The 20049-nt window shown below is 51.2% G+C and overlaps 1 protein-coding gene across 1 annotated transcript in view; it reads right to left on the bottom strand.

Annotated features, from left to right (window-relative positions):
- The window catches only part of SHANK3 (SH3 and multiple ankyrin repeat domains 3), a 388749-nt gene that overhangs the window by 257877 nt on the left and 110823 nt on the right, over positions 1–20049 (bottom strand). The window contains exons 10-11 of the mRNA XM_082481020.1: positions 17861–17927; positions 911–1241 (exon numbers count right to left, since the gene is read on the bottom strand). Coding sequence (XP_082337146.1) covers positions 911–1241; positions 17861–17927 — 398 coding nt within the window. The remainder of the gene's footprint in view (positions 1–910; positions 1242–17860; positions 17928–20049) is intronic.

Below are 20049 nucleotides of genomic sequence, written 5' to 3'. Positions count from 1 at the left end.
GCACAGTGTCGGAATTCCTTGTCAGCTCTTTCTGAGCAGACGCTGCATTACATCAGCTGTGGCCGCAGTCACTCTCACCTCTCCACTAACAGAGGGCTTCTGAAAGCAAAGCCTGACCCTGGTGGTCACCAAAGGGACCCTCAGCCATGAAGGCTCTCCAGCAGCACCTCTGCTGTCCGAGGGGAGCCACAGCCGTCCTCCCGGGTCAGAACAGGTACCCACACCTGCCTTCCAGCCCAAGGCGAGCACCGGCTGTGCCGAGCAGCGTCAGAGCCGACATTCGCATTGCACGTGGCCAGGGAGTGGCGGGGAGCAGTGGGAGAACAGTAGGTCACCTATCGGCCACCAAAACCACCCGACACACAAGGAGGGCTTCCTCGGGTCGCTCAGCGGGTCGGGCGACGGTGTCCATCAGCAGCTGCCGGCCCCAGGGCAGAGCAGTGCCACCACCCGGGCCCGCAGGCAGAATACCGATAATAATGGCAGGTCGGTCGGGACACATTAGGTGTTGGCTTATCTGCAATGTGCCACCTCAAAGTATTAGTTTTCAAGATGCATTCATTGTCATAGCAACGCCAAGCGCAACGCGGCATTGATGTACTCACCATTTTCCTGAGATGCAAGATTAGACCGAGGGCTGAAGGGGACGCAAGATTAGACCGAGGGAGAGGAGATTGAGGAGAAAACCCCCCGGCACTTGCTCTGGGCGCCGGCCAGCCCCGCTCCCCGTGGCGTGCGCACAGGGAGACGCAGGGCCGCAGCGGGCTCCACCGGCATTCCTGCTGCCCACCCACCGCCCAGGGTCCCGCGGGTGCCCGGCGCCACGCAGCCATGGGCACTGTGGTGGCTGCCATGGCTCGCGCTGGCCATGGCACCGGGCAGCCTCCCCCTGCCTCCCCTGGCCCCGTACCTGGCCTTGCCGCGGCTGCTCCTCCGGAGCGTGGGCAGGTCGGCCTCCTTCTCCTCCTGCACCCGCTGCAGGGACGGGGAGCGGCTGTGGGCGCTGCGGGAGCTGGCCAGGCTGCCGTCCCCCGCCCCGGCCCCCGCCGCCGCCTCCTGCATTTGTGCCAGCAGCTGTGGCGGCAGGCTGCGGAGCGAGGGCACCGGCGAGTAGGACGCCCGGCTCTCCGCCTTCAGGTTGTTGTCGCTGGCCGAGCGCTGCAGCATGCGCGGGGAGGAGAGGCCGCCAGAGCCGAGGATCCGTCTCCGCTTCGTGTAGCTGGGCGTCTCTCTGAAAGGCACTGCAAGAGAGACGGGAAAAGCGGCATTAGCTACCGAGTGCGCAGCATGAAGCTGGCGTTGGCTGGCCATGCTTGGGCAGGAAGATGGCGGCAAAGCAGGAGGGCTGGGAAAGCACCGGAGCTGGGCCAGGAGGGCAGGAAGGGCCAGGGCAGAGGAGGACACTGCTCCACCTGCTTCCAGCTCCTCTCCCTGCACCGCCCCAGGGACACCGCACCGGCAGCACGCGGTGCCAGTGAGTCCGACCACGGCACACTGGCATGGGGAGGACTGGGAGGCAGCGTCTCGGGAAGCATGGAGGAGCGCTGCCAGAGGGGGAAGCGGTGCTGGCAAGGCCACACGGGGAGGGTGTGAGGGGCAACCAGCGGGAGCCCTGCCAGCCCATCTCCAGCTGCCACCCCAGTTCGGAGGTGGTGACATGTGCGCTGGATATTGACACCAGCAGCAACCGCGGCCACCGCTTACTCTTCTGTTTCAGAGGCAGAGAAGGCCTAAATCTACAGCTTCAGGCATGTGCCAAGCGCAATCCTAGAAAAGACAACGCACGGAATAAAAGGCTAGCTCCTCCCTGCCCTGCCTGGCCCTCCACCCAACCCTCGGGAGCGTGCGGAAGAAGCGGACCTCACGAAGCCAGCCGCAGAAGCAAACCCCTGCCCCTGCCTGCAGCTCTGAAAGAACAGAAACGGGGAACCCAATGTGGTTGCAGGGGAGGAGGGTTATGCTACGGAGCCACGGCACGGCAGACCTCAGGTCAGGGAAGACATATTTTCCTAAATTTCGTTTAATGATTCCATTTCCACCCTGAAGCTTAACATGCTTAAAGTTTGTCTGACATGTGTGGCAATGGCCGGTGGGGAACGCAGAGGTGACAATATCCAGCCCATTTCTGGCGCAAATGTAGAGGCAAAAGCAAGGGGACGGGTAAAGCACGCAGAGGTTTCCTGCGCTCCTGCTCAAAGGCACGCTCAGAAGCTGTGCGATCCCGCTAACGAGGACCTCCCGCCCCATCCACTCCCAATTCTCCCCCAGCTTCACCCTGCCAAGGCCACCTCTCCCACCGCAACGTGCACAGCGCCGCTGAGCCCTGGACACGCTCCGACGGCCACCGCCAAGGGGCTGCAGAGGACGGCAGCAGCCCGGGGTCTGGGCAGGACGCTGCCCGATGCTGAGCAAGGCCTCGGACCTGTGTCATCCTTGGCCGAACACCTCAAAGGCACTTCCCAGCTGTGCAGCGCAGCCGCACTCAAGAGTATTTTTCCAAGGAATATTTTAGGTTCAAAGTACAATAATTTCAGGCTGCTGTAAATCTTCCTGTTGTCATAGCAACGCGATGCATTTGTTCTCTGATGAGTTTGAACCACGCGGCAGTGGTTAAAACTGCCGGCAGTGTCTGCGCCCCCCGCGGGGGTTCAGCCCGGCTCCACAGCCTCCTGCCCACAGCCTCGGCACTGCCAGCGCCCCGCGTCCAGGCCACCCCAACAGGAAAGAATGGTCAAAATGGTCACCCTGAGGGCACAGGCGAGGAGGGATGTCGGATGGAAAGAAGCCAAGTCTGGGCTGTGGATGCGATGCAGTCCCTGGGGTAAAACGTGCTGTGGATTCAATGCTGGGGAGTTTGCAGGACTGTAGCACACAGGACGCTGACATACAGCCCGTCCTACCAACGCCGCAGGATGGAGAGGGAGCCGCAGTCAGGGCTAACTACAGCCATTCCACAGGCAGTGCTGAACAGGTTTGGTTAATGAGGGCTGCCGACCTGAGTTCATGTGTCACCCAGACGTACGACAGATCTCCAGGAGACGTTTAATTTTTTACTACATCACTTCTCATAGAAAACCACTTAAAAAAATCCTAGAATCCTAGAATCGTTTTGGTTGGAAGACCAATCAGAGAAGCAAATATTAAATGGATGCATGTCATGGTAACCGGCAGATTTAAAAATTAGTAGAAATTAGAAATAGTCACCGGAAACACAAAGAAGTTTCTTATAGTCTCAAAGAGCTGATTTCAAATCAAGCCAAGTCAGTAACTTTAAGCATGGTTCTTGGAAAGAAGTGCAGATTAATTCTTAGTGAAAGTGCCGAATGCTCTGGTGATGAATGTGCATCAGTCAGTGGTCTGAACACCTTCCCAGACCAACAGCCAAGGCACATGCTCGTCAACTGAGTACCTCCATGGTGTGCTTCCAGGGACCAGCACCATAGATGGAACCAAGTGGTCATGAGATTGTACCCTGAGAAAGACCACGAGCTCAGAGTCAACCGAACATGAGCTCAGTGCTTTTCTACCAGAACAGAGCCAACCTGAGCTCGTTACATCTGAGCTGGGGAACAGTGATGCCCCAGAGAGGTGGTCTCAGCAGTGCGCCATCAGTAGGCAATGTCACAGCTGGAGAAATGCCAGGCTTGGATCCACACCATATAAGAATTTTGGTAAGCAGGAAATATTCAGGAAGAAAAGATTTACAATCTAGAAAAATTTGCCTGGACCTTTTTTCTCCCCGTCCTGGGAGGAGGCAGGAGCAGCAGTCAGCCCTCTGCAGATGACCAGTGCCACCCGTGCTCTGCACCAGCTGCTCAGGCAGAGTCCACGCTGCGCTCCCCCCGTGCATGTCCATTACTACAAGGAGGCAAAAAAGGGCCACTCAAGCACCAGAACTACAGCCAGACCCATGCTGAGGTACCAGTCCTGTTCATCACTCTTCCATGCGTGACTGGGCTCAGCATCACTGGTCTTGACACCAAACCAAGAAAAAGAAAGAAAAACAAGAGCGCAATGCTGAAAACTTCAGACAGCAGGAGTTGGCCTGGGCTTGCTTTAGTGTATTTTATAAATTGATCATTAGTTTCTTGATATTAATTGCTTAGGAAAAAAAATCATAACTGTATGTTGAACTGCTCATATGCAAGTTTACTGTAAAATAATCCGATTGGTGAGCTGCTTTTACCAAGTTGGCAAAAGAAAAGGAAAAAAGAAAGGGGAAAAAAAGCAGATATTTATCTTGCAAGGGAAGAAAAAAGCACACCAGACAGGAGATCCTATTGGTCCCTGCTAGGTCTCCTCTGCACTCGGTTGTCTTCGCTTAGCTGAAAAGCAGTAAACCTGTCCCAGTCCCCGCTCTCCCCGCTGCGACTAGCACAGACTTCATGCCCAGACTTCACGCCAGGGAGATGTCGAATGGGTCGGGGTCAGGTTCGGAGGGGGAAGATCAGCACGGTCTGTGGCAAGACACTGACAGCAAGCACCAATTATTGGGCAATGAGACACAAACAGGCTGTTCAAGGACTCCCTGGTAAACGGGAAGGTACTTTATAATTCTTGACATAGGTCAGGGCAAGTGCTTTAATTTAGCCTGCCAAATAAACCACCTGGTCACCCATTTCCACACTCTGTGCAAAAGCAGTCATCACCTTATACATTCAGAGTGCTCCCTCCCAACACCAAAATTACAGCATACATTTTAAAAATAAAGAAAAAGACAACCTCTGTCTGCGATTCACATCGGAAGGAAGAGAAGAGGGTCTGGAGAAAGCAGTCCAGGACTGCTCTGCTCCTCACTAATCCATTTAGCATAACATCAAGTATAAGACTCCTTGAAGCACAACGTTAACAACAGCCCTTACAGGAGTAAATGAGAAGGCATCCAGGTCACATAGCAGGTTGTAAAACCAAAGTTTCTCAAGGATTCCATTCCAGAAGCACACTAAGAGGACAGCCTTACAGCCGCAAAGGCAGTCTCGATAGACAGGACGCACCTGCACTGCCTCTGTAATTTTCATTTGGCCCCCGGTGCACAGGAACCGCACGTGAGTTGGGATTCAGACAGACAATTTCATTTGCCAAAGTGGGATTTACAGGCAAGAGAGTCACACGAGTCCCAAAACTGAGTGACGAAGGCTGTTCTCCAGCACTACCACGGGAGCATAGACTTTCAGCTGCTGCACGTTTAGATGGCAGAGTTCCCCAGGCGCTCCGGTCTCCAAGCACGCTCTGATGTCTCCTGGCCCACGCAGCGGCAGCTAAGGACCCGGGCTGTCTACCCTGGCATGGAGAGGAGAGCTCAGGGGGACTCGGCAAAGCCCTCAGGAGCCTCAGAGCAGAGGTCCAGGTGATGGACACCTCACCTGCCCCGACTGCAGTGCTGAGCTCTGGCACGCGGACTGCCTCAGGTCCCATTTCAGGGCACCTGTGCAGCCAGGAATGCACCTGGACCGCGATCAGGTGTTTCTACAGAGAGGTTAGAGAGCCAGAAATAACAGCCCGTGCCTGGGGAAGCCTGGCGTTCGCTGGGAATGCCGATGAGCACACATCCAGGCAGCTTCACAGGAGGAGGGCAATGGGAGGAACACAGCTACTGTTCTGGGAGCAATATAGGACTTCTTTCCCCAGATGCTCCAGAACTTTTCCAGAGCCCTCATCTAAGCACACACCTATGTGCGAGCCAGTCTGGAAGCTCTGCCATGCAGATACAGCACAAGCCTGGGTCTTTCTGGACAGAAATAAGATATATTCAGAAAGAGAAAAAAACATGTTCTTGGCCATGATACGCAACGAGATGGAGACAGGGAGGGGAAATCTGTTGCACGTAGCAGAAGTGTGGAAGAGAAGATTGTACCACAGCCAGACGGCAAAGAGGACAGGAGAGAGACCCACATTGGGATGTGGGCTGGGGCAAATCCATGAAGCAGATCCTGAAGCAAAAGAGGAACCGGTGGAGGCAGTTTGATGTTGCAAGGTGCGATGGGGGCACTTATTTGCATGAGGAAGTCCAGCAGGACATCAGCATTTGGCACAGTCACAAGGACAGCAAAGGCACCAGGAACACATTGGGGGCTGCAGCAGACAGAAAATTGAGGCCACCACATACACGGGACAGCGAAGTGGGCAAAGGACGACGGCAGTCTGCACTGAGAGCAGAGCCTGGCTCAGTGCTGGAGCCCTCAAGGCATCCTCTTATTGCTGTTTCTAAATTGGCCTTTCCTGGGAGAGGTGAGCAAGGGACCAACAACCCTAATGTGGGATTTGCTGCTTCCTCCTCTCCCTGGGGGAGCACCATGTGTTCAAAAACAAAAGTCTTGGGGAAACCCTCTGCTGTTCTGAGGGAGACCAGTGAAAAATGGGAACTTCCTACCAGGGTTGGAAGTGCTGAATTAACTGTAATTCTTTGTTTGAGCAGGATGCTTCAGAGCCCCTGGCTTCCTAACAGAAAACAACGCACAGAACAGCCACGTGCTCACAACAGCCAAATTACATTTGTGGAGCTACACCCAGGTCTCCAGAACGTGCAATAACCCCAGGCCCATTTAACCTCTTAAAAATGCAGGAGGAGCCTCCCTCTACCACGCTGTCCTGCAGGATGGACGGCACTCGGCTCCTGCACCATGCCAGCGAGGACACCGCAGTCCCGCCTGCTCTGCTGGCCCCAACTCCAAGGGCCAACCCTCTCCAGCACAGCGGAGTGGTTTCATTCAGCCAAAAATTAGGTCACCCTCATCTTTACAGAGAGCTTTGTTGTATTCTCTTCAGAGGGATGTTGAGCAAGGTTTCCTGCATGCTGCTCTCCCCATTGTGTCCTCCGTGTGATCCCCAGCTTGTCACCGAGTCGGGACCCTGCCCTGTCCCCTGCTGGCCACTGTCACCACAGTGCGAAGGACTGAAATCACGCTCCTCGCCAGAAAGGAGGCAGCCAAAAGGGAGGGCTGGAGAGGGCTCCTGGCTGGCTGGGGATCTGATGCAGGACATGTCTCATCCAACAGCTTCCCAGCAGCAGAAGGTGGAGGCACCCTCCCCGTCCCTTTGTCTGGGTGCCAGCCCCAGGTGTCAGACCAGCCCGCCAGCTCAACCCACCAGCCTCCTGCAAAGCACACGCAGCAGAATAAAACTAATGAATAACCACGAAAGACTAGTTTCCTTCTGGGTCAGTGACAAGCAGAGCCATGCAGGAGTTAGAGGCAGGGAAACACGCTGGAGCAAGGTGGGCAAGACCCCGCTTCAGTTGGGAGCTGAGACAAGCAGAACCCTGTCCTAGTGCCAGCCGCTAGGAACCATAGCCAGCCACCATGGATGATCTGAGGGCTGGAGCCCCTCTGCTGGGAGGACAGGCTGGGAGAGTTGGGGGGGTTCAGCCTGGAGAAGAGAAGGCTCCGCGGAGACCTTAGAGCCCCTTCCAGTGCCTAAAGGGGCTCCAGGAGAGCCGAGGAGGGACTTTTTACAAGGGCATAGAGTGATAGGACGAGGGGGAATGGCTTCAAACTGGAAGAGGGGAGATTTAGAATAGATATCAGGAAGAAATTCTTGGCTGTGAGGGTGGTGAGGCCCTGGTGCAGGTTGCCCCAAGAAGCTGTGGCTACCCCATCCCTGGAGGTGTTCAAGGCCAGGTTGGATGGGGCTGGGAGCAACCTGGGCTGGAGGGGGGTTGGTACTTGATGGGCTTTAAGGTCCCTTCCAACCCAAACCATTCTATGATTCCTGCCTCCAGCTGGCCGGGCTATGGCAGCAGCCAGGAAGCGGCTTCATTAGAACGTCCTCACAGCGCCGGGGAGGATGGGGACTGCCAGGGCAGGAGCCAACAAGCAAAGAGTGACCGGGACCATGCAGTGACCGGGACCATGCTTCAAGGAAGCCCCCACAAGCTAACAGCAGACAGGGACGCAGCCTGGTCTGTCTACCTGCGTCCTCAGGCCCCTCGCAGAGGCGGTGGAGAGGTTTGGGAACAAGGCTTGGAGACAGCAGGTTCGCCCCCCAGGGAGCGTGGTCTCCCGCCAGAGCCAGGGCAGAAAGCCCAGTGTGGGCAGGGGAACACGGCCACCGTCCCCTGCAGGCTGGGGGAGCGGGGCACCCGGCCAGGACACCGCTCCTCGTCCCTGAGCCTCAGAGTAGGGACAGACCTCGGACCTGGCATGAGACCTGAGAAACTGCTCCCCAGCCGGGGTCGGATGTGCCAAACCTCAGCGTGGAGACTCAGGTTCTGTGCAGGCAGTTTACTCATAACACCAGTTTGTACGGGGAAGAGCCGATCTGCTTTGGTTCGGCCGGTGAACCCCTCGCCAGGAGGCTCAGAGGTGCTCTGGTGTGCCGGGACGCCCCAAGGCACACTTCGGCCAGCCCCGCACCGCCGGCTTCTCCCTGCGTCTCAACCTGCCTGAAACTGGCAATGGCAATGACCCGCTGAGCCCGGGCTCCGGCCACCAGGTGCCCGAGTCGGGACAGCTCCAGGCTGCTGCCAGACAGCCACTTCTGCCACGGTTCCCTCTCCCCATCCCCCAAATCCACCGATCCCGGTGGGGAAGGGAGGGAAGCAAGAGCAATAAAGAAAAAAACAAAACTTTGTGCAGTTCATACAATCAGCTTTGAAGATCCTTTCCTATACCTTCTCAAGAGTTTAATCAAAGTATGCGTACTGGGTTTCTCGCAGCAAAATGAATCACTTCAGTTACCATGACAGCGCTGCTTGAAGCAGCACAGCCAGCCACGGCCTGGTTCATCTGACGCTCCCGCGTTCGCTTTCTGCCCTCCAGAAGGGGAAAGGCACTGCGCTTGGCTCGAAAACGCCTCTCGCCGCTCAGGTGCGGTGGGAGCCGGACGCAGACGGGGCTCCCCGAGGAGTTCCCAGCCCCAGGATGCTGCGCAGGCACCTGAGCAGCACCTGGACCGCGCTCTGAACAACTCTGAGCTGCAGTCTAATGAAGCAAAGTGTAATCAACGCTCAGAAGTTATTTAGATTTGGCTGGCTCCATGTTAAATATTCATGTAAAAGAGCAAAAGCGCACAGAGTGCAAATGTCTCCACAGTTCCAAGCTGAGAGGCCACATTTGCATTTTAATACTGGAAAATTACAAAGCAAACTGGAGAAGGCGCACAGCACCTCGCCGCAGCAAGCAGATTGCGCCCAGGCTTCCCCCCACGCAGGAAAGGGGCTACTCCAAGAGACCTTCCAGGTATTTTATTTCTAGGAATGAAAGCTAAAGGAAAGGGACGAGATGGTGAGGCAGACCAGAACCTCTCAGCTCCAAAGAGGGAGCTGGTAATTTACATCGGTACTGAGAAGCAGTCCGCTGAAGGAATTACAGCCTCATTGCTTTTTTTTAATTAAAAAAAAAAAAAAAAGTCATCCTCCAACCATTTCTCCAGCCACCTCCATTTGCCCCTCAGCTACTGACCTTCACACCTGACGCTGCACCCCTGGACACTGTCCCTCAGAGCCACCCATGGACACTGTCCCTCGGAGCCACCCCTGGACACCGTCCCTCAGGGCCACCCCTGAACACCGTCCCTCAGGGCCACCCCTGAACACCGTCCCTCAGGGCCACCCCTGGACACCATCCCTCAGAGCCACCTCTGGACACCGTCCCTCAGGGCCACCCCCTCCTCTCCCGCCTGCCCTCCTCTCTCCTGCACCTGAACGAAGGTCTCTCGCCTCGTCCTGCCCAGTGCCAGCCCTTCACAGCTGGAATCATATTTTATTCTGCATTTGTAAAACTTAAATTGAAACTGCTAAAAACACGTTAATTAAACTTGCCCGTTTTCCCCTACAAGTGATTCTCCAATGTGCTGGCAAGTCACCTGTGAGCGGTACTATGAGATTTTCAGCCTTTCTTTTCAGATAAAATCCATCAGCCTGATGCATCCCAACACTGGAAATTTTTCCATGCAAGAGTTTGGTGCATTTTTCATTCCTCTGCTCCGCCTTGTTACATTCAGCACATCGAGGGTCCTGCTCGGGCTATCAGGGCATCGCTTCCCCCCCCGAGGAAATCCTAACAACTGCTCAAGCCTGTTACAGGCACCACGCAGTTACATTGATAAGGACAACAGAAAATTGGAAAAATCTAACCAGTATTTCTGATCTTTGAAAATAATTCCCATACGTACCCGTGTACTGGGGAAAAAATGCACTCAAGACCAAAATGGAGCATTTAAAACTTCCCCCCCAAAACGCCAAGGACAGCAGCAACCGGCACTTGTTCAGTTATGTACATTCAAATTAGCAGGTTGAAAGCTTCTCCAGCAAAGTTCAAAAGAATTTTCAACACAGCTCACTGAGTTGCTGGCCTATATTTATAATACTCCTTCAAAAGCCCCAGAGACGGGGAGGGAGCTTTCAAAGGGTCAGCGGAATGATCCCAATAACCATATAGAGCTTAACTTCATATCATTTCTAGGAAAAGCTCGGAAAAACTGAAACAGGACACTTATCAATTAATAAAAAGGGATGAGAATTTAATTTACATCAGCCAGCATGGCTTTAAGAGCTCAAATCTCACTGACAAAAATAACTGCTGACCTCATAAGCTTGGGTTGAAACTGCTGACCCTATGATATTCTGATTCCATGCTACCACTGGACAAGGTACCAGAGCACATTTTAACAGACACAATAAAGAATTGTTAATGGAGAACAACAGTTGGGAACATTTCCAGTATTATCCTGTAACTCAGTGCTTGGTACAGTAGTATTTATATTTTTGTCTTTATCAATGACTTAGAAAAAATACAGATTATTGGCAATAAAAGTACAGGTGATGCAACAACTGGTGCAATGACATTGGTCAAATATCATCGGTGAAAGTGGGTAGATTTAGACTGGACATAAGTAAGAAATAGCTTACGATGAAGGTGGTGAAGCCCTGGCGCAGGTTGCCCCGAGAAGCTGTGGCTGCCCCATCCTGGAGGTGTTCAAGGCCGGGTTGGACGGGGCTGGGAGCAACCTGGGCTGGGGGGAGGTGTCCCTGCCCGGGGCAGGGGGGTGGACTAGATGATCTTTAAGGTCCCTTCCAACCCAAACCATTCTGTGATTCTACGACATAAAAGAAAGAGTATCAACACAATGAAATCTTGGATGTTTGTTAAGACAGTATCACCTCAACACGCTTCATCACAGCCCGGTGCAAGATGAAGCATGTGAGAACACGAATAGAGGTTGTACAACATAGGACTGTTCCTTGAAAAGCAGCGAAACTGAAACAAGCCCATGAGTGCCGACACAAACCGCCTGAGGTCAGGCTCCAAGACCAATGCAGTGAGCAGAAGACCTAACACAACCAATGGACGTATCAACCCCTGAAAAGGGTAGCACCCTCTCTTCATCCATAAGGTTATCGTTGAAAAAATGCATCTCAATTCAGTGCACATTCCTAAAAATAATGTTGAAAAACAGCAAGTGTTCCAAATAAAGCCATGCAATGGTTCAGAAGCTGGTCAAACTGATCTATATTAATAAAATAAAGAAAGAGCAGCTATTCATGGCTTGCCAAGGTGACAGTAAGAGTCACAGTCCTATTTGTATACTGGGAAAGAGTTCTTAGGCAAAAGTTTGCGTAGACTTCTGCAAGCATTACATTTTCATCACAAGATGACAATACTGGTCACTCTGGTCTTGAGAATTCATTGTTCCATCAGTAGCTTTTTGAGGAATTTTCCAAATTCATGATGAAAAATAAATTTCTCCTGTGAGGTCACCCTTGCACAGGCCTACAGTCATTGGTGGACTGACCGCATCCCCTGCAGAAGGGGTGGTGAAAAGCTTTCAGAGATGACAGGAGGATTGTCCTGGGGGCAGGCTCCCAGCACCCCACACAGGTCCCCTCACCAGCTTGGGGTGAAAATGAAGGATCAACGACTGCCGGCATTTCACCATGGGGAAACAAGCCTCCCAGTGAGGTGCAGATGTCTGAGCACCACCACCATCCTTCTCTTCAAAGAGGGGAAACCAGAGCATGAGGATATGCTGTTTTCATCTCTACTATACAAATAAACTCTTCGATTTTAGTTTAGCCAGCCCAAATTTTAACTCCATTTCCAAACAAGTACTGCCACCAAACACTACTCAGCTCAGTCTTCCCAGCCAGGAGCGATTTTCTGCAAAATAGCTATCTTCTATGACAACACTATGACTTCTGCTGTGGAACAACCCTAATCTGGACCACTGAATTCGCTGTGCCAAGAAGAGTATGAAACCTACCTCTACCCTGCTGTAATTGAAGACCAACTTCTGGCAGGACCCAAGAGCTATTCCAGTTGTTTCACCATATCTTACTGCATTTTTGGCAGAGAACCATAATGTTTCTTAGGAACTGCTGGACTGGTCAAACCAAGGCCACATGTAGCTTAATATTCTGTCTGACAATATTGAGCAAAAAAAAGTCTTTGTAGAAGGCACACAAGAAAGAAGGGCGAAAACTATCGTTCTCCATCCCATCTCTTCGCCTCTGCCAGCTTACAGATTTTCAACTATCCTTATAAATAGAGGAAGTTCAACAAGAACATCCACATTTGTTACACATTCCAGGAAATTTGACACAATCAGACAAAAAGAAATAAAGCTTTCCATTGTATGAGAACTCATTTATGGCTTCCATACAAAGTTTTTCAACATGTACCTCATTTAGCACTTTCCAAAAATTTCTCTGAGAAGGGATCAAGGTTAGAAAGGAATAAGAAATGTCATAACCTCTACTTCTCCTTGTCATACACATTTATCTGAGATGCTCTATGCTATTCTACAGCATAGCGCCATACTCAAACACAGGATACCATTACAAAAATACAGAAAGCAAAGCAGACATCCTTATGCCTCTATAGAAATCCCCATCTCAAAAAAGACATAGTAAGCCAGAAGAGGTTCAGACCAGGGCAACATGGATGGTCAAAGATCTGAAATGGCACCACATTTCCCTCATGAAAGGAAAAACGTTTCATCAATGGTGAACAAGTTATTGGATCTTAGGAACAAGTGTTATGAAGTCACAGTGTCCTAAGGAAGCAAAACACTGTCTTTTAAATCCTTTGGGGTGGATTTCTCCTCTTCACAGGGGAGAACTTGAAGAATCAGCAGCACTGGAAAGTGTTAGATTTTTCACCTGCTGGGTAATCCCAGACTGAGCTCCCGCAGACAGTTGCTCACAGATAGCTTTGCAGCACGTGGACATACCTGGGATGGGCTTCAGATAAGGAGGGCACCTGAAGGACACGGAGATACTGATCTTGGGTTGGCTCCAGGACACCCTCATTAATGAGAAATAACTCATTCTTTGGTTTGAGCTATAAAACATCGTAACGCTGAGATTTCTCAGCAACAGCTCACAATTCAATGCCTGAAGTCTCACATAATTGTGCTACTGTGCCATGCTCTAAATTGAGACCCTGGTGTCAGCTCACACAGAGAAGGGACTAGGGAATGGGGCCACGTGCATCTGGACACGCACTGCTTATCATCTTTCCACCTGGGATGGACACCTAACAAGGAGTTCGGTGACCAGGTCGTTTTCTGACCTTTGCTATATCCAATCTGTGTCTTCATATGCCCAAATACCTTGAAAAAAATCCACCCCAAAATAGGAGGAGAGAGGAAGGCTCTGCCAACAACACTGCCCATGCAGAGCTAACGGTACGCCAGGGCTGTAGGATCTCCAGCAGATGGGGACCAAGAGACCAACACATCCCAAAAGCAGGGACCAACGCAGGGACTGGGGGATGAATTACGGCCCAGCCCTGCCTGTACACATAAGGAAAACAAGCACTGTTTTGATGCACTTCAGTTTGGCACACAAATGCTGGTGACCTCAGAGAGAGCTGCAGATCATCGTTCTCCAACAAAAGGATATTCCATGTAATATGGGGTAACTGTTTTGGGCCTCGTTATGACTGGTAATGAATTAATTCCTTTGACTTGAAGTTGGTGGTTGCTTAGTGACTGTGAATCATGACCTGATTATATTCAGCCCCAACCACTCTTATGCACACATAACACTTTAGAAGACTAATTTCGTAGTGTTGAACTAATGTGATAATATTCCTCCGGATCTACTTTCAGGTAGGGAGAGAAAATATGAATGAAAATCAGGAGTTCCTAAAAAATCAGCAAACAAAGAAAAGTTATAAACCCACAATTATGAAATAAAGCAACTATGGTTAAATGCCTATTTGGACACGAGTGGCAAAATGAAGACATCAATTGGTACCACAGAATACATTTATTCTGTAATTATGGAAAATAATTGAAATCAATATGAAGTTACAATACACTCAAAATCAATAAGGAGAGCTAAAAACGTGAAAGAAAACCAAGTGATTTGTAGAATGGAGGGAACTTCAGAAAAAGCTTTTGGGCTGTTTCATAGATGCAGAAATATATTCTAAAACAAGCAGGAAGAGGCATTTCTGTCATCATGATGAGAAAGCAGAGATGGCCACTAAGCAGCTGAAACAAACACTTTAAAAATTGCAGGCTAAGAAAACTTCCCAAAAAGATGGATCATGAAAATTATCAAGCAGCTGGCATGGGATCCAACTAATAAAAAAACGATGTGCAATTAGCACTATTGCAAATGTTTTAATGAAAAACAGGTAACGTGGTGCACATGGGATTTTACTGAGTGGAATTGCACATTTGACTGATAAATGTCAATGTGGATTTAAGACTCGAATGCCAATGGGACGTGCCAGGAGGCTGGCAGTGGCACTCCAGAGGGGCCCTGAAGTTCAGACACCATCCTGGCTGCGTTACAGAATCACAGAATGATTCATAGCATCCCAGACTGGTGGGGGCTGGAAGGGCCCTCTGGAGCTCCCCCAGTCCAATCCCCCACCAGAGCAGGGGCACCTCCAGCAGTGGCACAGGACGCGTCCAGGCAGGTTTGGAATGGCTCCAGAGGGGGAGACTCCCCCCCTCTCTGGGCAGCTGTGCCAGTGCTCTGCCGCCCGCACAGGAGAGAAGTCCCTCCTCAGGGTGAGATCGAACTTCCTATGGTCAAGTTTGTGCCCATCACCCCACTGGGCACCACTGAAAAAAGACTGTTCCCATCCCCCTGGCACCCTCCCTTTAAGTATTTGTAAGTATTGATAAGTTCCCTCCTCAGTCTTCTCCAGACCATAAAGACCCAATTCCTTCAGCCTTTCCTCATAAGACGCTCCAGTCCCCACTGTTTCCCACTGACCAGCTCCTGGTCTTCCTGCTCAACATGCAGCCTTTTTCCACTGCCACCTCCGGGGTCTGCGCTGGGAACTACACACTCGGCTTGGGACCACCCTGGAGCGCGCTCTCCATTTATACACGGCCCCTGCAAACCCACTCAAGGCTGCTGGAGTAGGTGGCCTGGGTACTGCCCCAAGGCACTGCCAGTAAACACGCTTTACTGAGAACATCTCCGCATCTGCCTGGAGCGGTTGGAGACAAGGCTCGGCAGCCGTACCCTGGAGACCCTCCTGCTGCTTAGGAAGAGGGTGAGGGCTGCCCTTGGTGCTCCACGGAAACCATTCCCACACAGGCAACAGCAGAGGCCGCACTGACCAACAAGCACCGGGATAGGCCATAGGGGATCTGTGGTGGCATTGACAAGTCCTCACGATCCAACCTCTCAGGTCCAACTAAGAAAACAAAGTGCAGCAGTTGCCATTTGTGGCATTGTCTGTCTGCAGATCCATAACATTAACATCAGAATAAGGAAAAAACCAGAAATGATAGAACAGCCCAATTCCACAGTCTCCACAAATGTTTTCTACTTGTAAGAACCTGTTCTCCCTTCCCAGGTTTGCAGCCTTCCACTCCGGCCTTCTTCGACCCTGTGGCTGTGACGAAATAAACAGCTCTCGGTCTCTGCACCGACCGGAGGGACGGAGACCCACGCACCGGGAACCGCAGCGAAGCCTGCACAAGAAGTTCCACAGCCCAATGGGCTGTACAGTGACCACCCGGTGTCTGCACTGGGCATCTTACTCCCAGCTGTGGTGGCCCTGGCTAGACCCACGGGCTGAACGCCTGGCAGCAGATGGAGCACATCGGGTGTTTTTCTGAAACACAGTTTCTGGATTATTGTCACCTGAAAGAAACTCAGTTCTCACCCTCTGGGCTTGCTCTGCATGGTGAGACAAAGCACAGCAAGCGGGGACAGCCAGCTCCGCCTCAGAAGAGCGCTCCGGATCCAGACGGAAACACCGATGAATGCTCTAAGAGCCTGGAAGCGCAGCAACATGCTAAGGGGTGTCCTGCAGAACGGAGCAAAAGCTACTGCTAACCACCCTTCCTCCCACAGCCTTAACACAGCAGGTCCTCTCTGAATATTTCTGATGGTGGGGGGGCACTGATTCCTGTCTCACAGTCAGACAATTGCAGGATAATACCGGGAACTCGAGAAGACAACTTCTCCAAGAGCTATCGCTTACAATGCTGCCTTGTGCTGCCCTTTCTTACCGGATCCGTGGTTTCAGTATTTCTTCAACTGTTCTGACAGAACTGTCGGAGAAAAGGCCAGACCAAGCACTGCCCTTATCCCCAGTAACCCCAGTCTGCTCTCCTCTGGTCAGACACTCGCACCTCTCCATTCTTAATGAACTTCAGAAAACAATTTCTCCTTGCTTGGGAAGTTCACTGCCAGTTCCCTTGACCCCAGGTGGGCGCCATCTGGACCTGCTGGTTTGCATGCGATTAGTCTGCAACTGTTACCTGACCTATTTTATATAAACAGCCATATCTAGAACATGAAGAATTCATTCTACCTGACATGTTTTTATGCCCTTTTTTCTTACACTTTTTCAATAAAAATAATTGAGCCAGTCAATCAGATTCAGATTCAATCGTAGAAGAATTTAGGCTGGAAGGGACCTTTGGGGGTCATCTAGTCCAAACCCCCACTCACAGCAGACAGTCACTATCCTCTTGAATTAACAGGGTGACTTTCTTGCGAGCACTGTTCACTGTTATAAGGCATTTTCAGGCTCTTCCCCACATCCTTTCTGACCCTCCTATCTTCCTACAAATTCTCAGCAGCTGTGTGTAACTATCAGCGACAGTTAGCTGAGAAAAGAAGCAACAAAGGACGTCGTGGGGACCAGGTTTCTAGCTTCACAGCCACTTCCAAGAACCAAGCCCAACCGGATGACTGCACCTTCTGTGGAGGCACACATGCCGACAATTAACTCTTCGCACTCGTTCCTCCATTGCTCCAGAGCGCTCTGGACCAATAAACTTCTCAGAATAATTCAAGAAAACTCAGTAAGTGTTGATTTTATATCTGGCGTAAATCTCAGTTTTGCATAGCATATAATATATCGCATGATAATATCTACCCCACAGAAGGACAGAAGAGATGCCACAAGGAAAAAGGATGACCAGAAAATCTGAAAATATTCCTCCATAAAGAAGCGAGTACAACCAGACCGGCTGCTGCCTCGTTCCTTTTACTTATAGGAGCTTCAGCGTGCGGCAGCTCCATCACCATTATCACTAAGACAGAGGTTGTCTCCTCCTTGCACCAAGCCCAGTTAACAGCCTTAGAGGAGAGGATCTCCAGTATGAAATGGCCTCAAGGATGCAAAGAGAGAGAAAAAGGTAAGGGATTTTACAGAAGAGCTTTTCAGAGCTACTCCAGACTAATGGCTTGGCTAATTCTTTACCTTGGCGATCTCAGCAGTCATAAGCAAACACTGGACTGAATAAACAAACTGGGCACTGATGGCCCCTGGAGGAAAGCGGACCCGTCCTGCCGCTCCCGAGACCCAAACCAAGCTGCAGCTTCCACCGACCACCGCAGGAAACCACCAATTAACAGACCCACACTAACGCAGCCCGGGACTCTACAGCAAGATTAAAAAGGGAAAAAGGGGGAAAGAAGAAAGATCAAACTCACCAACATCGGACTCTTTGTGGGTTTTGATGATTTCAGCCAATTCAAAATTTCCTGCAATGATGGCCACCTGAAAAGAGAGGGAGGGAAGAGAGTTGAGCGGCTCTGAACAGCACCGATCCCGCGCTCGCTTGCACGGATTACGCCATATGGACTAATAACAGCTGCTTTCTGTGGGGGACACAGAGCCAACAATTGTTCTGCCTCAGCTCACCCAGTCAGTAACCCCAAGGTGAAAATACGCTCTCCCTGCCGTGCTGAGAGCGTATGTCGATGGTTCATGCAACAAGAGGGTGACGAATTGCTCGGAGACAACTATTCCCCTCTCCTCAGAGTCTGGTGGCGATACGCCTAACACCAGCTAGGAATTCATCTTAGGTCTTACAGGTACTGACAAGACGTTCTCCAGCCTGAAGCTTTCCAGTGAATCCTAGTTAGCTGATGAAGGGTGACTTACCAGCAACCACGCTCCCTGCACGTCTCACCTGAATCCTCCACAGGACCAACTCCTGCTCGCTCCGCTCGCTCCAGGCTGCACTGGCCGAGGAACCCCTTCCACTTGGAAAGCTGCAGCAGCAGCTCACCCCAGTAAAGCCACACCATTTTAGACCAACATTAGATGTTGCTTTGCCCACCACCCATCCCGTGGTTCCTCTCCACAGGAAGAATCGTAGAGAACTCAAAGGAACAAGGAAAGCAGGGAAGCTGAGCGTGGGTCTGCTGGCAAAATGCACAGACAAAACTGGTCTGTCTTACTCCAGGAACTGCTTCTACAGGTGCTCACATCCTGGGGAACTGCAGAACAGCAGCAGTCTGCACAAAGGTGGGTTAACACGCATCAGAGGACAGAGACTGGAGTACTGCTCTCCTGAAGCAGCACTCCTACCAACAGACTAGTGACATCACTTGAACTCTTCGTTGATTTCTTACATATTTGGGATAAAAACCCGAAACAGCACCACAGCACATCTAGTAAGGCAGAACAATCTGGTATTTTCAGAACAAGGTCCAAAAGTATTCTTTTAACGTGTGAAAGAACTCCAGTGAGATGGGCAGGAGCACATTAAATCCATCACTGGTCCCAGGAAACTAAACTGGAAGAACCGCTCCGGACTGAGCCGGTTGAGTCCGGCGCTTGATGCCCCTGTGAACTGCAGCCCACTCTGCCCTTCCTGCCGCCCCCAGCACACCCAGTCCCCCCCAGTCACTGCTGAACCTCTTGGGATGGTGCCCTCACCCCACAGCACCTACAGCTGATTTGGGAATGAGAAGCAGCCGGGTAAAGTTGATTCTGGGTGAAAACAAAGTGCTGCTGCTCGGGGCATGAAAATGCGTGTAAGAAGAGGCTGAGATACAGCTGCTAGTTTTGCCTGTCCACGCTGGGACCACCACCCCCTGGGACCACCACCCCCCACCACCCTTTTCCTTTTAACTTGGGTGGGCGTTCGAGACGAACGTCTTTGATGGGTCAATATTTGAGACAATTGCATCTGATCAGGCAGACACTGGAAACCAAACCCCCCCAGACACCGACACAGTCAGGAGCGACACAGGCAGCTCCAGCTGTTAAGCGTTTCCCTGCCCTCCCACAAGAACAGCTTTTAGAAATACGAGATTAATTTGCATTTTACCACTAACTTGTGACGAAGGGATATATTTAACTCAGTGACTCAGTACAGCACGCACACCTCTCTACTATGCTCCTTTATCAGCAGAAATAGTCTTACTATCCTCAGCTCAACAATGTTTATGTGAATTTTTTTCATTTTCTGAGGCCCAGAATTCGTGCTCCGCCTCCTCAGTGGAGCTGGAAGTTATCAGCGATGGCTGGAAGAAAGGAAACCTTCCTTCTGCATTCCGGAAATTAGGCCACAGTCGCAGAGAAAATTGATAAGAATCTGTTTTCCCCCAAGCTTGCTTCAAATTGCGATCTTTCTGTCCCTCCTTATATATACGTACACACTTGTAAGGTCTGCTCTCCCAAAGGTCACATTCTTTGAGCAGGCAAAGAAAGCTTTTGCACAGAAGGGCAAATGACCCGAATTTGGGAAAATCTGAAAGCAAAAATAACCAAAGTGACAAAAGACTGGAAAGGAGAATTTAGAAAAAGCATTTGAACTTCAAAGTTCCTCAAATGAACAATTAACGGATAGTCCACTGTCTCTGTGAAAAACCCAAATTCAAAGTACTGA

This window comes from Vanellus vanellus, assembly GCF_965231255.1.
Source record: "Vanellus vanellus genome assembly, chromosome: 1".
NCBI lineage: Eukaryota > Metazoa > Chordata > Aves > Charadriiformes > Charadriidae > Vanellus > Vanellus vanellus.
The sequence above is the reverse complement of the archived record's forward strand: the minus strand, read 5'-3'. Positions and strand labels throughout refer to the sequence as shown.